The 17479-nt window shown below is 50.6% G+C and overlaps 1 protein-coding gene across 1 annotated transcript in view; it reads right to left on the bottom strand.

Moving 5' to 3' along the window:
- The window catches only part of LOC135506629 (LIM and calponin homology domains-containing protein 1-like), a 171309-nt gene that overhangs the window by 34656 nt on the left and 119174 nt on the right, over positions 1–17479 (bottom strand). Inside the window, exons 14-16 of the mRNA XM_064925950.1 lie at positions 14728–14860; positions 14052–14212; positions 12625–13612 (exon numbers count right to left, since the gene is read on the bottom strand). Of these exons, the coding sequence (XP_064782022.1) occupies positions 12625–13612; positions 14052–14212; positions 14728–14860 (1282 nt within the window). The remainder of the gene's footprint in view (positions 1–12624; positions 13613–14051; positions 14213–14727; positions 14861–17479) is intronic.

Raw genomic sequence — 17479 nt, 5'->3', positions numbered from 1 at the left:
GTGGGGTATCATTAGATCTGGGGTGGTGTGGGGTATCATTATATTTGGGGTGGTGTGGGGTGTCATTATATTTGGGGTGGTGTGGGGTGTCATTATATTTGGGGTGGTGTGGGGTATCATTATATTTGGGGTGGTGTGGGGTATCATTAGATTTGGGGTGGTGTGGGGTATCATTATATTTGGGGTGGTGTGGGGTATCATTATATTTGGGGTGGTGTGGGGTATCATTAGATTTGGGGTGGTGTGGGGTGTCATTATATTTGGGGTGGTGTGGGGTATCATTAGATCTGGGGTGGTGTGGGGTGTCATTAGATTTGGGGTGGTATGGGGTGTCACTAGATCTGGGGTGGTGTGGGGTGTCATTAGATCTGGGGTGGTGTGGGGTGTCATTAGATTTGGGGTGGTATGGGGTGTCACTAGATCTGGGGTGGTGTGGGGTGTCATTAGATCTGGGGTGGTGTGGGGTGTCATTAGATCTGGGGTGGTATGGGGCATCATTAGATCTGGGGTGGTGTGGAGTGTCATTAGATCTGGGGTGGTGTGGGGTGTCATTAGATCTGGGGTGGTGTGGGGTATCATTAGATCTGGGGTGGTGTGGGGTGTCATTAGATCTGGGGCGGTGTGGGGTGTCATTAGTTCTGGGGTGGTGTGGGGTATCATTAGATCTGGGGTGGTGTGGGGTGTCATTAGATCTGGGGTGGTGTGGGGTATCATTAGATCTGGGGTGGTGTGGGGTGTCATTAGATCTGGGGTGGTGTGGAGTGTCATTAGATTTGTGGTGATTCGGGGTATCATTAGATTTGGGGTGGTGTGGGGTGTCATTAAATCTGGGGTGGTGTGGGGTGTCATTAAATCTGGGGTGGTGTGGGGTATCATTAGATCTGGGGTGGTGTGGGGTGTCATTAAATCTGGGGTAGTGTGGGGTGTCATTAAATCTGGGGTGGTGTGGGGTATCATTAGATCTGGGGTGGTGTGGAGTGTCATTAAATCTGGGGTGGTGTGGGGTGTCATTAGATCTGGGGTGGTGTGGGGTGTCATTAGATCTGGGGTGGTGTGGGGTGTCATTAGATCTAGGGTGGTGTGGGGTATCATTAGATCTGGGGTGGTGTGGGGTGTCATTAAATCTGGGGTAGTGTGGGGTGTCATTAAATCTGGGGTGGTGTGGGGTATCATTAGATCTGGGGTGGTGTGGAGTGTCATTAGATCTGGGGTGGTGTGGGGTGTCATTAGATCTGGGGTGGTGTGGGGTGTCATTAGATCTGGGGTGGTGTGGGGTATCATTAGATCTGGGGTGGTGTGGGGTATCATTAGATTTGGAGTGGTGTGGGGTATCATTAGATTTGGGGTGGTGTGGGGTATCATTAGATTTGGGGTGGTGTGGGGTGTCATTAGATCTGGGGTGTAATAAGATTTGGGGCGGTGTGGTGTGTCATTAGATCTGGGGTGGTGTGGGGTATCATTAGATCTGGGGTGGTGTGGGGTGTCATTAGATCTGGGGTGGTGTGGGGTGTCATTAGATATGGGGTGGTGTGGGGTGTCATTAGATCTGGGGTGGTGTGGGGTATCATTAGATTTGGAGTGGTGTGGGGTATCATTAGATTTCGGGTGGTGTGGGATGTCATTAGATTTGGGGTGGTGTGGGGTATCATTAGATTTGGGGTGGTGTGGGGTATCATTAGATCTGGGGTGGTGTGGGGTGTCATTAGATTTGGGGTGATGTGGGGTATCATTATATTTGGGGTGGTGTGGGGTATCATTAGATCTGGGGTGGTGTGGGGTATCATTAGGTCTGGGGTGGTGTGGGGTGTCATTAGATCTGGGGTGGTGTGGGGTATCATTAGATTTGGGGTGGTGTGGGGTATCATTAGATCTGGGGTGGTGTGAGGTATCATTAGATTTGGCGTGGTGTGGGGTGTCATTAGATTTGGGGTGGTGTGAGGTATCATTAGATTTGGTGTGGTGTGGGGTATCATTAGATCTGGGGTGGTGTGGGGTATCATTAGATCTGGGGTGGTGTGGGGTATCATTAGATTTGGGGTGGTGTGGGGTATCATTAGATTTGGGGTGGTGTGGGGTGTCATTAAATCTGGGGTGGTGTGGGGTGTCATTAAATCTGGGGTGGTGTGGGGTATCATTAGATCTGGGGTGGTGTGGAGTGTCATTAGATCTGGGGTGGTGTGGCGTGTCATTAGATCTGGGGTGGTGTGGGGTGTCATTAGATCTGGGGTGGTGTGGGGTGTCATTAGATCTGGGGTGGTGTGGGGTATCATTAGATTTGGGGTGGTGTGGGGTATCATTAGATTTGGGGTGGTGTGGGGTGTCATTAAATCTGGGGTGGTGTGGGGTGTCATTAAATCTGGGGTGGTGTGGGGTATCATTAGATCTGGGGTGGTGTTGAGTGTCATTAGATCTGGGGTGGTGTGGCGTGTCATTAGATCTGGGGTGGTGTGGGGTGTCATTAGATCTGGGGTGGTGTGGGGTGTCATTAGATCTGGGGTGGTGGGGGTATCATTAGATCTGGGGTGGTGTGGGGTGTCATTAGATCTGGGGTGTAATAAGATTTGGGGCGGTGTGGGGTGTCATTAGATCTGGGGTGGTGTGGGGTATCATTGGATTTGGGGTGGTGTGGGGTATCATTAGATTTGGGGTGTTGTGTGGTGTCATTAAATCTGGGGTGGTGTGGGGTGTCATTAAATCTGGGGTGGTGTGGGGTGTCATTAGATCTGGGGTGGTGTGGGGTGTCATTAGATATGGGGTGGTGTGGGGTATCATTAGATCTGGGGTGGTGTGGGGTATCATTATATTTGGGGTGGTGTGGGGTGTCATTATATTTGGGGTGGTGTGGGGTGTCATTATATTTGGGGTGGTGTGGGGTATCATTATATTTGGGGTGGTGTGGGGTATCATTAGATTTGGGGTGGTGTGGGGTATCATTATATTTGGGGTGGTGTGGGGTATCATTATATTTGGGGTGGTGTGGGGTATCATTAGATTTGGGGTGGTGTGGGGTGTCATTATATTTGGGGTGGTGTGGGGTATCATTAGATCTGGGGTGGTGTGGGGTGTCATTAGATTTGGGGTGGTATGGGGTGTCACTAGATCTGGGGTGGTGTGGGGTGTCATTAGATCTGGGGTGGTGTGGGGTGTCATTAGATTTGGGGTGGTATGGGGTGTCACTAGATCTGGGGTGGTGTGGGGTATCATTAGATTTGGGGTGGTGTGGGGTATCATTAGATTTGGGGTGGTGTGGGGTGTCATTAAATCTGGGGTGGTGTGGGGTGTCATTAAATCTGGGGTGGTGTGGGGTTTCATTAGATCTGGGGTGGTGTGGAGTGTCATTAGATCTGGGGTGGTGTGGCGTGTCATTAGATCTGGGGTGGTGTGGGGTGTCATTAGATCTGGGGTGGTGTGGGGTGTCATTAGATCTGGGGTGGTGTGGGGTATCATTAGATTTGGGGTGGTGTGGGGTATCATTAGATTTGGGGTGGTGTGGGGTGTCATTAAATCTGGGGTGGTGTGGGGTGTCATTAAATCTGGGGTGGTGTGGGGTATCATTAGATCTGGGGTGGTGTTGAGTGTCATTAGATCTGGGGTGGTGTGGCGTGTCATTAGATCTGGGGTGGTGTGGGGTGTCATTAGATCTGGGGTGGTGTGGGGTGTCATTAGATCTGGGGTGGTGGGGGGTATCATTAGATCTGGGGTGGTGTGGGTGTCATTAGATCTGGGGTGTAATAAGATTTGGGGCGGTGTGGGGTGTCATTAGATCTGGGGTGGTGTGGGGTATCATTGGATTTGGGGTGGTGTGGGGTATCATTAGATTTGGGGTGTTGTGTGGTGTCATTAAATCTGGGGTGGTGTGGGGTGTCATTAAATCTGGGGTGGTGTGGGGTGTCATTAGATCTGGGGTGGTGTGGGGTGTCATTAGATATGGGGTGGTGTGGGGTATCATTAGATCTGGGGTGGTGTGGGGTATCATTATATTTGGGGTGGTGTGGGGTGTCATTATATTTGGGGTGGTGTGGGGTGTCATTATATTTGGGGTGGTGTGGGGTATCATTATATTTGGGGTGGTGTGGGGTATCATTAGATTTGGGGTGGTGTGGGGTATCATTATATTTGGGGTGGTGTGGGGTATCATTATATTTGGGGTGGTGTGGGGTATCATTAGATTTGGGGTGGTGTGGGGTGTCATTATATTTGGGGTGGTGTGGGGTATCATTAGATCTGGGGTGGTGTGGGGTGTCATTAGATTTGGGGTGGTATGGGGTGTCACTAGATCTGGGGTGGTGTGGGGTGTCATTAGATCTGGGGTGGTGTGGGGTGTCATTAGATTTGGGGTGGTATGGGGTGTCACTAGATCTGGGGTGGTGTGGGGTGTCATTAGATCTGGGGTGGTGTGGGGTGTCATTAGATCTGGGGTGGTATGGGGCATCATTAGATCTGGGGTGGTGTGGAGTGTCATTAGATCTGGGGTGGTGTGGGGTGTCATTAGATCTGGGGTGGTGTGGGGTATCATTAGATCTGGGGTGGTGTGGGGTGTCATTAGATCTGGGGCGGTGTGGGGTGTCATTAGTTCTGGGGTGGTGTGGGGTATCATTAGATCTGGGGTGGTGTGGGGTGTCATTAGATCTGGGGTGGTGTGGGGTATCATTAGATCTGGGGTGGTGTGGGGTGTCATTAGATCTGGGGTGGTGTGGAGTGTCATTAGATTTGTGGTGATTCGGGGTATCATTAGATTTGGGGTGGTGTGGGGTGTCATTAAATCTGGGGTGGTGTGGGGTGTCATTAAATCTGGGGTGGTGTGGGGTATCATTAGATCTGGGGTGGTGTGGGGTGTCATTAAATCTGGGGTAGTGTGGGGTGTCATTAAATCTGGGGTGGTGTGGGGTATCATTAGATCTGGGGTGGTGTGGGGTGTCATTAAATCTGGGGTGGTGTGGGGTGTCATTAGATCTGGGGTGGTGTGGGGTGTCATTAGATCTAGGGTGGTGTGGGGTATCATTAGATCTGGGGTGGTGTGGGGTGTCATTAAATCTGGGGTAGTGTGGGGTGTCATTAAATCTGGGGTGGTGTGGGGTATCATTAGATCTGGGGTGGTGTGGAGTGTCATTAGATCTGGGGTGGTGTGGGGTGTCATTAGATCTGGGGTGGTGTGGGGTGTCATTAGATCTGGGGTGGTGTGGGGTATCATTAGATCTGGGGTGGTGTGGGGTATCATTAGATTTGGAGTGGTGTGGGGTATCATTAGATTTGGGGTGGTGTGGGGTATCATTAGATTTGGGGTGGTGTGGGGTGTCATTAGATCTGGGGTGTAATAAGATTTGGGGCGGTGTGGTGTGTCATTAGATCTGGGGTGGTGTGGGGTATCATTAGATCTGGGGTGGTGTGGGGTGTCATTAGATCTGGGGTGGTGTGGGGTGTCATTAGATATGGGGTGGTGTGGGGTGTCATTAGATCTGGGGTGGTGTGGGGTATCATTAGATTTGGAGTGGTGTGGGGTATCATTAGATTTCGGGTGGTGTGGGATGTCATTAGATTTGGGGTGGTGTGGGGTATCATTAGATTTGGGGTGGTGTGGGGTATCATTAGATCTGGGGTGGTGTGGGGTGTCATTAGATTTGGGGTGATGTGGGGTATCATTATATTTGGGGTGGTGTGGGGTATCATTAGATCTGGGGTGGTGTGGGGTATCATTAGGTCTGGGGTGGTGTGGGGTGTCATTAGATCTGGGGTGGTGTGGGGTATCATTAGATTTGGGGTGGTGTGGGGTATCATTAGATCTGGGGTGGTGTGAGGTATCATTAGATTTGGCGTGGTGTGGGGTGTCATTAGATTTGGGGTGGTGTGAGGTATCATTAGATTTGGTGTGGTGTGGGGTATCATTAGATCTGGGGTGGTGTGGGGTATCATTAGATCTGGGGTGGTGTGGGGTATCATTAGATTTGGGGTGGTGTGGGGTATCATTAGATTTGGGGTGGTGTGGGGTGTCATTAAATCTGGGGTGGTGTGGGGTGTCATTAAATCTGGGGTGGTGTGGGGTATCATTAGATCTGGGGTGGTGTGGAGTGTCATTAGATCTGGGGTGGTGTGGCGTGTCATTAGATCTGGGGTGGTGTGGGGTGTCATTAGATCTGGGGTGGTGTGGGGTGTCATTAGATCTGGGGTGGTGTGGGGTATCATTAGATTTGGGGTGGTGTGGGGTATCATTAGATTTGGGGTGGTGTGGGGTGTCATTAAATCTGGGGTGGTGTGGGGTGTCATTAAATCTGGGGTGGTGTGGGGTATCATTAGATCTGGGGTGGTGTTGAGTGTCATTAGATCTGGGGTGGTGTGGCGTGTCATTTGATCTGGGGTGGTGTGGGGTGTCATTAGATCTGGGGTGGTGTGGGGTGTCATTAGATCTGGGGTGGTGGGGGTATCATTAGATCTGGGGTGGTGTGGGGTGTCATTAGATCTGGGGTGTAATAAGATTTGGGGCGGTGTGGGGTGTCATTAGATCTGGGGTGGTGTGGGGTATCATTGGATTTGGGGTGGTGTGGGGTATCATTAGATTTGGGGTGTTGTGTGGTGTCATTAAATCTGGGGTGGTGTGGGGTGTCATTAAATCTGGGGTGGTGTGGGGTGTCATTAGATCTGGGGTGGTGTGGGGTGTCATTAGATATGGGGTGGTGTGGGGTATCATTAGATCTGGGGTGGTGTGGGGTATCATTATATTTGGGGTGGTGTGGGGTGTCATTATATTTGGGGTGGTGTGGGGTGTCATTATATTTGGGGTGGTGTGGGGTATCATTATATTTGGGGTGGTGTGGGGTATCATTAGATTTGGGGTGGTGTGGGGTATCATTATATTTGGGGTGGTGTGGGGTATCATTATATTTGGGGTGGGTGGGGTATCATTAGATTTGGGGTGGTGTGGGGTGTCATTATATTTGGGGTGGTGTGGGGTATCATTAGATCTGGGGTGGTGTGGGGTGTCATTAGATTTGGGGTGGTATGGGGTGTCACTAGATCTGGGGTGGTGTGGGGTGTCATTAGATATGGGGTGGTGTGGGGTGTCATTAGATTTGGGGTGGTATGGGGTGTCACTAGATCTGGGGTGGTGTGGGGTGTCATTAGATCTGGGGTGGTGTGGGGTGTCATTAGATCTGGGGTGGTGTGGGGTGTCATTAGATCTGGGGTGGTGTGGGGTGTCATTAGATTTGGGGTGGTGTGGGGTGTTATTAGATCTGGGGTGGTGTGGGGTATCATTAGATCTGGGGTGGTGTGGGGTATCATTAGATTTGGGGTGGTGTGGGGTGTCATTAGATTTGGGGTGGTGTGGGGTATCATTAGATTTGGGGTGGTGTGGGGTGTCATTAGATTTGGGGTGGTGTGGGGTATCATTAGATCTGGGGTGGTGTGGGGTATCATTAGATCTGGGGTGGTGTGGGGTGTCATTAGATCTGGGGTGGTGTGGGGTGTCATTAGATTTGGGGTGGTGTGGGGTATCATTAGATTTGGGTTGGTGTGGGATATCATTAGATTTGGGGTGGTGTGGGGTATCATAAGATCTGGGGTGGTGTGGGGTATCATTAGATTTGGGGTGTCATTAGATCTTGGGTGGTGTGGGGTATCATTAGATTTGGGGTGGTGTGGGGTATCATTAGATCTGGGGTGTAATAAGATTTGGGGCGGTGTGGGGTATCATTAGATCTGGGGTGGTGTGGGGTGTCATTAGATCTGGGGTGGTATGGGGTGTCACTAGATCTGGGGTGGTGTGGGGTGTCATTAGATCTGGGGTGGTGTGGGGTGTCATTAGATTTGGGGTGGTATTGGGTGTCACTAGATCTGGGGTGTTGTGGGGTGTCAGTAGATCTGGGGTGTGGGGTGTCATTAGATCTGGGGTGGTGTGGGGTGTCATTAGATCTGGGGTGGTGTGGGGTGTCATTAGATTTGGGGTGGTGTGGGGTGTCATTAGATCTGGGGTGGTGTGGGGTATCATTAGATCTGGGGTGGTGTGGGGTATCATTAGATTTGGGGTGGTGTGGGGTGTCATTAGATTTGGGGTGGTGTGGGGTATCATTAGATTTGGGGTGGTGTGGGGTGTCATTAGATTTGGGGTGGTGTGGGGTGTCATTAGATTTGGGGTGGTGTGGGGTATCATTAGATCTGGGGTGGTGTGGGGTGTCATTAGATCTGGGGTGGTGTGGGGTGTCATTAGATCTGGGGTGGTGTGGGGTGTCATTAGATTTGGGGTGGTGTGGGGTATCATTAGATTTGGGTTGGTGTGGGATATCATTAGATTTGGGGTGGTGTGGGGTATCATAAGATCTGGGGTGGTGTGGGGTATCATTAGATTTGGGGTGTCATTAGATCTAGGGTGGTGTGGGGTATCATTAGATTTGGGGTGGTGTGGGGTATCATTAGATCTGGGGTGTAATAAGATTTGGGGCGGTGTGGGGTGTCATTAGATCTGGGGTGGTGTGGGGTGTCATTAGATCTGGGGTGGTGTGGGGTATCATTAGATCTGGGGTGGTGTGGGGTATCATTAGATTTGGGGTGGTGTGGGGTGTCATTAGATCTGGGGTGGTGTGGGGTGTCATTAGATTTGGGGTGGTGTGGGGTGTCATTAGATCTGGGGTGGTGTGGGGTATCATTAGATCTGGGGTGGTGTGGGGTATCATTAGATCTGGGGTGGTGTGGGGTGTCATTAGATTTGGGGTGGTGTGGGGTGTCATTAGATCTGGGGTGGTGTGGGGTGTCATTAGATTTGGGGTGGTGTGGGGTGTCATTAGATCTGGGGTGGTGTGGGGTGTCATTAGATCTGGGGTGATTCGGGGTATCATTAGATCTGGGGTGGTGTGGGGTGTCATTAGATCTGGGGTGGTGTGGGGTGTCATTAGATTTGGGGTGGTGTGGGGTATCATTAGATTTGGGTTGGTGTGGGATATCATTAGATTTGGGGTGGTGTGGGGTATCATTAGATTTGGGGTGTCATTAGATCTAGGGTGGTGTGGGGTATCATTATATTTGGGGTGGTGTGGGGTATCATTAGATCTGGGGTGGTGTGGGGTGTCATTAGATTTGGGGTGGTATGGGGTGTCACTAGATCTGGGGTGGTGTGGGGTGTCATTAGATCTGGGGTGGTGTGGGGTGTCATTAGATTTGGGGTGGTATGGGGTGTCACTAGATCTGGGGTGGTGTGGGGTGTCATTAGATCTGGGGTGGTGTGGGGTGTCATTAGATCTGGGGTGGTGTGGGGTGTCATTAGATCTGGGGTGGTGTGGGGTGTCATTAGATTTGGGGTGGTGTGGGGTGTTATTAGATCTGGGGTGGTGTGGGGTATCATTAGATTTGGGGTGGTGTGGGGTATCATTAGATTTGGGGTGGTGTGGGGTGTCATTAGATTTGGGGTGGTGTGGGGTATCATTAGATTTGGGGTGGTGTGGGGTGTCATTAGATTTGGGGTGGTGTGGGGTATCATTAGATCTGGGGTGGTGTGGGGTGTCATTAGATCTGGGGTGGTGTGGGGTGTCATTAGATCTGGGGTGTGGGGTGTCATTAGATTTGGGGTGGTGTGGGGTATCATTAGATTTGGGTTGGTGTGGGATATCATTAGATTTGGGGTGGTGTGGGGTATCATAAGATCTGGGGTGGTGTGGGGTATCATTAGATTTGGGGTGTCATTAGATCTAGGGTGGTGTGGGGTATCATTAGATTTGGGGTGGTGTGGGGTATCATTAGATCTGGGGTGTAATAAGATTTGGGGCGGTGTGGGGTATCATTAGATCTGGGGTGGTGTGGGGTGTCATTAGATCTGGGGTGGTATGGGGTGTCACTAGATCTGGGGTGGTGTGGGGTGTCATTAGATCTGGGGTGGTGTGGGGTGTCATTAGATTTGGGGTGGTATTGGGTGTCACTAGATCTGGGGTGTTGTGGGGTGTCAGTAGATCTGGGGTGGTGTGGGGTGTCATTAGATCTGGGGTGGTGTGGGGTGTCATTAGATCTGGGGTGGTGTGGGGTGTCATTAGATTTGGGGTGGTGTGGGGTGTCATTAGATCTGGGGTGGTGTGGGGTATCATTAGATCTGGGGTGGTGTGGGGTATCATTAGATTTGGGGTGGTGTGGGGTGTCATTAGATTTGGGGTGGTGTGGGGTATCATTAGATTTGGGGTGGTGTGGGGTGTCATTAGATTTGGGGTGGTGTGGGGTGTCATTAGATTTGGGGTGGTGTGGGGTATCATTAGATCTGGGGTGGTGTGGGGTGTCATTAGATCTGGGGTGGTGTGGGGTGTCATTAGATCTGGGGTGGTGTGGGGTGTCATTAGATTTGGGGTGGTGTGGGGTATCATTAGATTTGGGTTGGTGTGGGATATCATTAGATTTGGGGTGGTGTGGGGTATCATAAGATCTGGGGTGGTGTGGGGTATCATTAGATTTGGGGTGTCATTAGATCTAGGGTGGTGTGGGGTATCATTAGATTTGGGGTGGTGTGGGGTATCATTAGATCTGGGGTGTAATAAGATTTGGGGGGGTGTGGGGTGTCATTAGATCTGGGGTGGTGTGGGGTGTCATTAGATCTGGGGTGGTGTGGGGTATCATTAGATCTGGGGTGGTGTGGGGTATCAATAGATTTGGGGTGGTGTGGGGTGTCATTAGATCTGGGGTGGTGTGGGGTGTCATTAGATTTGGGGTGGTGTGGGGTGTCATTAGATCTGGGGTGATTGGGTATCATTAGATCTGGGGTGGTGTGGGGTGTCATTAGATCTGGGGTGGTGTGGGGTATCATTAGATCTGGGGTGGTGTGGGGTATCATTAGATCTGGGGTGGTGTGGGGTGTCATTAGATTTGGGGTGGTGTGGGGTGTCATTAGATCTGGGGTGGTGTGGGGTGTCATTAGATTTGGGGTGGTGTGGGGTGTCATTAGATCTGGGGTGGTGTGGGGTGTCATTAGATCTGGGGTGATTCGGGGTATCATTAGATCTGGGGTGGTGTGGGGTGTCATTAGATATGGGGTGGTGTGGGGTGTCATTAGATTTGGGGTGGTGTGGGGTATCATTAGATTTGGGTTGGTGTGGGATATCATTAGATTTGGGGTGGTGTGGGGTATCATTAGATTTGGGGTGTCATTAGATCTAGGGTGGTGTGGGGTATCATTAGATTTGGGGTGGTGTGGGGTATCATTAGATCTGGGGTGTAATAAGATTTGGGGCGGTGTGGGGTGTCATTAGATCTGGGGTGGTGTGGAGTGTCATTAGATTTGGGGTGGTGTGGGATATCATTAGATTTGGGGTGGTGTGGAGTGTCATTAGATTTGGGGTGGTGTGGGGTATCATAAGATCTGGGGTGGTGTGGGGTATCATTAGATTTGGGGTGTCATTAGATCTAGGGTGGTGTGGGGTATCATTAGATTTGGGGTGGTGTGGGGTATCATTAGATCTGGGGTGTAATAAGATTTGGGGCGGTGTGGGGTGTCATTAGATCTGGGGTGGTGTGGGGTGTCATTAGATCTGGGGTGGTGTGGGGTATCATTAGATCTGGGGTGGTGTGGGGTATCAATAGATTTGGGGTGGTGTGGGGTGTCATTAGATCTGGGGTGGTGTGGGGTGTCATTAGATTTGGGGTGGTGTGGGGTGTCATTAGATCTGGGGTGATTCGGGGTATCATTAGATCTGGGGTGGTGTGGGGTGTCATTAGATCTGGGGTGGTGTGGGGTATCATTAGATCTGGGGTGGTGTGGGGTATCATTAGATCTGGGGTGGTGTGGGGTGTCATTAGATTTGGGGTGGTGTGGGGTGTCATTAGATCTGGGGTGGTGTGGGGTGTCATTAGATTTGGGGTGGTGTGGGGTTTCATTAGATCTGGGGTGGTGTGGGGTTTCATTAGATCTGGGGTGTTTCGGGGTATCATTAGATCTGGGGTGGTGTGGGGTGTCATTAGATCTGGGGTGGTGTGGGGTGTCATTAGATTTGGGGTGGTGTGGGGTATCATTAGATTTGGGTTGGTGTGGGATATCATTAGATTTGGGGTGGTGTGGGGTATCATTAGATTTGGGGTGTCATTAGATCTAGGGTGGTGTGGGGTATCATTAGATTTGGGGTGGTGTGGGGTATCATTAGATCTGGGGTGTAATAAGATTTGGGGCGGTGTGGGGTGTCATTAGATCTGGGGTGGTGTGGAGTGTCATTAGATTTGGGGTGGTGTGGGATATCATTAGATTTGGGGTGGTGTGGAGTGTCATTAGATTTGGGGTGGTGTGGAGTGTCATTAGATCTGGGGTGGTGTGGGGTGTCATTAGATCTGGGGTGATTCGGGGTATCATTAGATTTGGGGTGGTGTGGGGTGTCATTAGATTTGGGGTGATTTGGGGTGTCATTAGATTTGGAGTGATTCGGGGTATCAATAGATAGGGTACCGGTTGATAAAGTGTGAATTCTCCAAGCCCCTAAAGCGTCTAGGCTCAAGCATTTTGTCAGTGTCAACACATTGAAATGAATAGAGGACGTGTACGAGGAGCCGTGTCGGTTGGCCGTTTCTGGGAGGTGCCCGTTTGGGCTGTGCGTCCCCCGCGGACGGTGGTCTCTACGTCACAATGGGACTCTGAATTACGCTTAACCCCTAACCCCTATCCCGACCTGCCCTTACCTTAACAGGCTTGTGTCCAGGCTGTGTCTGTGGTGGCTGGCAGTAGGGCTTGGCTGTTAGGAGAGGGCGGGGCCGCGAGGGGGGGGATGGGAGGGGGAGTGTGTGCTGACTTTGTGTGGAGTGGTTTTGTGTGTGCGTGTGTTGGGTGTTTTGGGTTTGGAGCTGTGTGTGTTGGGTGTGTTGGTTGTGTGTGTGTTGGATGTGTGTGACAGAGATATGTTTTTTGGGGGGGGCTCGGGGCTCTTTATTTGTGTCAGTCTGCAGGGCCTCTAGTCCGTTTCCAGCTCGTTCTGGGTTGTCAGGGTTGTGGTCAGCAGTAATGGTTCTAGACTCAGGGTTCTGGTTAGTAATTATGCTTCTAGACTCAGGGTTCTGGTCAGTACTAATGGTTCTAGACTCAGGGTTCTGTTCAGCAGTAATGGTTCTAGACTCAGGGTTCTGGTTAGTAATAATGGTTCTAGGGTTAGGGTTCTGGTCAGTAGTAATGTTTCTAGACTCAGAGTTCCGGTCAGCAGTAATGGTTCTAGACTCAGGGTTCTGGTCAGAGGTAATGGTTCTAGACTTAGGGTTCTGGTCAGTAATAATGGTTCTAGACTCAAGGTTCTGGTCAGTCGTAATGGTTCTAGACTCTGGGTTTTGGTCAGTAGTAATGGTTCTAGACTCAGAGTTCTGGTTATTAATACTGGTTCTAGGGTTAGGGTTCTGCTCAGTAGTAATGGTTTTAGACTCAGGGTTCTGGTTGGTAGCAGGTGTTCTAGACTCAGGGTTTTGGTTGGTAGTAGTGGATCTAAACTCAGGGTTCTGGTTGGTAGCAGGTGTTCTAGACTCAGGGTTCTGGTCAGTAGTAATGGTTCTAGGTAGCTGCAGACTGTCCATCGTTGAATCACTGATGGTGAAGCGGAGAGCGTAACGCTGGAGAACCATGGCAGCTTCCGCTTTAGAGCCCGCCCTCCTGTACGCATCACACAGCTCCGCCTCCCTACGCTCTCTGTAGTGAAAGAGGGGGGGTAGAATTTATTCAATTTTTAATGAAGCTTTATTAACCTTTAGTCACATTGAGATACAACTATTTTACAAGACAGAACTGTATTAGAAGCTGGTGAGACAAGGAGTGAGAAAGGAGTAAGATTTAGGTCCCCTCTCCTCCTCCTTCCCCTCCCCCTCTCTTCTCCCCCCCTCTCCTCCCCCTCCTCCATCCCTCCCTCCCTCCCCTTTCCTCTAATCCCTCCTCCCTCCCCTCTCCTCTCTTCCTCCTTCCACTCCTCCTCCTCCTCTCTCTCCTCTCTTTCCCACCACCCTCCGCCTACTCCCCTCGCCTCTCTTCCTCTCCTCCTCCTCCTCCCTTTCCCTCCCTCCTCCTCCTCCTCCTCCCTCCTCCTCCTCCTCTCTTTCCCTCCCTCTCCTTCTCCTCCTTCCTCTCTCCGTACTTGTCCTCTACGATCTCTCTGTACGTCTTGATGTTCTTCTTCTTCTGGGTGTGGCCTCCCTCCTCCTCCTTCATCATCCTCTCCATCCTCTTCCTCTCCTCCTCCTTCCTGATCAGATCCTGAGAAGCACTGCGGCGACGACTCTTCCACCGGGCTAGGTCCTAGAGGGAGGGGAGGAGAGAGGAGAGGAGAGGAGAGGAGAGGAGAGGAGAGGGGAGGAGAGGGGAGAAGAGGAGAGGAGAGGGGAGAGAGGAGGGGGAGAGGGAGAGGGAGGGAGGAGAGGAGAGGGAGAGGGGAGGGGAGAGGGAGAAGAGGGGAGAGAGGAGGGGGAGGAGAGGAGAGGGAGAGGAGGAGGGGAGGAGGAGAGGAGGAGAGAGGAGAGAGGAGAGAGGGATGAGAGGAGAGTGGATGAGGAGAGGAGAGAGGAGGAGAGAGGGAGGGGAGGAGAGTGGGAAGAGGAGTGGAGAGAGGAGAGTGGGTAAGGAGAGAAGGATGAGAGGAGAGTGGATGAGGAGAGGGGAGAGGGATGAGAGGAGAGTGAGAAGAGGAGTGGAGAGAGGAGAGTGGGTGAGGAGAGAGGGATGAGAGGAGAGAGGGATGAGTGGAGAGTGGATGAAGAGAGGAGAGAGGGATGTCTGTCTGTCTGTCCGTCCATCCGTCTGTCCGTCTGTCTTACGTCTTGCCATTCCTCCTCCTCCTCCTGGTGATTGGTGTACTGTTCCTGCATGCCGTCATATCGTGATTGGCCGAGAGGCTGAAGTAGTCCCGCCCCCTCTTCCTCGCTGTGCATGTTCATTATACTTATGCTCCTAGACAGGAAGCAGGGAACCGGAAACAGGAAAGTGAGTGATGTCAGAGAGAAGCTGCCGTTAGCTGTTTGCTGTGATGGATGAATGCATATGGAGTAAGGGTAGGTAGGGTAGGGTATGTAGGTAGGCAGGGTAGGGTGGGGTATGTAGGTAGGCAGGGTAGGGTAGGGTTGTGTTGGGAGGGTAGGGTAGGGTGGGGTAGGTGGGTAGGGTTGGGTAGGGTAGATTGGATAGGGTAGGTAGGGTAGGTAGGGTAGGTTAGTGTTGGTAGGGTAGGGTAGGGTAGGCAGGGTAGGATAGGGTAGGTAGGTAGGTAGGCAGGGTAGGGTGGGTAGGGTAGAGTAGGGTAGGGTAGGGTAGAGTAGGGTAGAGTAGGTAGGTAGGGCAGGGTAGGTAGGTAGGGCAGGGTAGGTAGGGTAGGTATGTAGGGTAGGGTAGGTAGGTATGAATGGAGGTAGGGTAGGTAGGTAGGGCAGGGTAGGTAGGGTAGGTATGTAGGGTAGAGTAGGGTAGGTAGGTATGAATGGAGGTAGGGTAGGTAGGGTAGGTAGGTAGGGTAGGGTAGGTAGGTATGAATGGAGGTAGGTTAGGTAGGGTAGGTAGGTAGGGTAGAGTAGGGTAGGTAGGGTAGGGTAGAGTAGGGTAGGTAGGTAGGTAGGTAGGTAGGTAGGTAGGTAGGTAGGTAGGTAGGGTAGGGTAGGTAGAGTAGAATAGAGTAGGGTAGGTAGGGTAGGTAAGTAGGTAGGGTAGAGTAGGGTATGTAGGTAGGGCAGGGTAGGTAGGTAGGTAGGGTAGAGTAGGGCAGGGTAGGTAGGTAGAGTAGGGTAGGTAGGGTAGAGTAGGGTAGGTAGGGTAGAGTAGGGTAGGTAGGGTAGGAGAGAGAGTGTGTGTAGAGTGAGTATCATACAGTGTATATATAGGGTAGGGTAGGTATGAATGGAGGTAGGTAGACAGTGTATATATAGGGTAGGGTAGGTATGAATGGAGGTAGGGTAGGTATGAATGGAGGTAGGGTAGGTATGAATGGAGGTAGGTAGACAGTGTATATATAGGGTAGAGTAGGTATGAATGGAGGTAGGGTAGGTATGAATGGAGGTAGGGTAGGTATGAATGGAGGTAGGTATACAGTGTATATATAGGGTAGGGTAGGTATGAATGGAGGTAGGTATACAGTGTATATATAGGGTAGGTAGGTGTGAATGGAGGTAGGTAGACAGTGTATATATAGGGTAGGGTAGGTATGAATGGAGGTAGGGTAGGTATGAATGGATAGGGAGGTATGTGGAAGTAGGTAGACAGTGTATATATAGGGTAGGGTAGGTATGAATGGAGGTAGGGTAGGTATGAATGGAGGTAGGGTAGGTATGAATGGAGGTAGGTAGACAGTGTATATATAGGGTAGGGTAGGTATGAATGGAGGTAGGTAGACAGTGTATCTATAGGGTAGGTAGGGTAGGTAGGGTAGGTATGAATGGAGGTAGGTAGACAGTGTATATATAGGGTAGGGTAGGTATGAATGGAGGTAGGTAGACAGTGTATATATAGGGTAGGGTAGGTATGAATGGAGGTAGGGTAGGTATGAATGGAGGTAGGTAGACAGTGTATATATAGGGTAGGTAGGTATGAATGGAGGTAGGTAGACAGTGTATATATAGGGTAGGGTAGGTATGAATGGAGGTAGGTAGACAGTGTATATATAGGGTAGGGTAGGTATGAATGGAGGTAGGGTAGGTATGAATGGAGGTAGGTATACAGTGTATATATAGGGTAGGTAGGGTAGGTAGGGTAGGTATGAATGGAGGTAGGTAGACAGTGTATATATAGGGTAGGGTAGGTATGAATGGAGGTAGGTAGACAGTGTATATATAGGGTAGGGTAGGTATGAATGGAGGTAGGGTAGGTATGAATGGAGGTAGGTAGACAGTGTATCTATAGGGTAGGTAGGGTAGGTAGGGTAGGTATGAATGGAGGTAGGTAGACAGTGTATATATAGGGTAGGGTAGGTATGAATGGAGGTAGGTAGACAGTGTATATATAGGGTAGGGTAGGTATGAATGGAGGTAGGGTAGGTATGAATGGAGGTAGGTAGACAGTGTATATATAGGGTAGGTATGAATGGAGGTAGGTAGACAGTGTATATATAGGGTAGGGTAGGTGAATGGAGGTAGGTATGAATGGTAGGTATGAATGGAGGTAGTTAGACAGTGTATATATAGGTAGGTAGACAGTGTATATATAGGATAGGGTAGGTATGAATGGAGGTAGGTAGACAGTGTATATATAGGGTAGGGTAGGGTAGGTAGGGTAGGTATGAATGGAGGTAGGGTAGGTATGAATGAAGGTAGGTAGACAGTGTATATATAGGGTAGGTAGGTATGAATGGAGGTAGGTAGACAGTGTATATATAGGGTAAGTAGGGTAGGTAGGGTAGGTATGAATGGAGGTAGGGTAGGTATGAATGAAGGTAGGTAGACAGTGTATATATAGGGTAGGTAGGTATGAATGGAGGTAGGTAGACAGTGTATATATAGGGTAGGGTAGGTATGAATGGAGGTAGGGTAGGTATGAATGGAGGTAGGTATACAGTGTATATATAGGGTAGGGTAGGTATGAGTGGCG

Source organism: Oncorhynchus masou, chromosome 20 (genome assembly GCF_036934945.1).
Source record: "Oncorhynchus masou masou isolate Uvic2021 chromosome 20, UVic_Omas_1.1, whole genome shotgun sequence".
In the NCBI taxonomy this organism is placed as follows: domain Eukaryota; kingdom Metazoa; phylum Chordata; class Actinopteri; order Salmoniformes; family Salmonidae; genus Oncorhynchus; species Oncorhynchus masou.
This window is presented reverse-complemented; position numbering and strand designations above follow the sequence as displayed.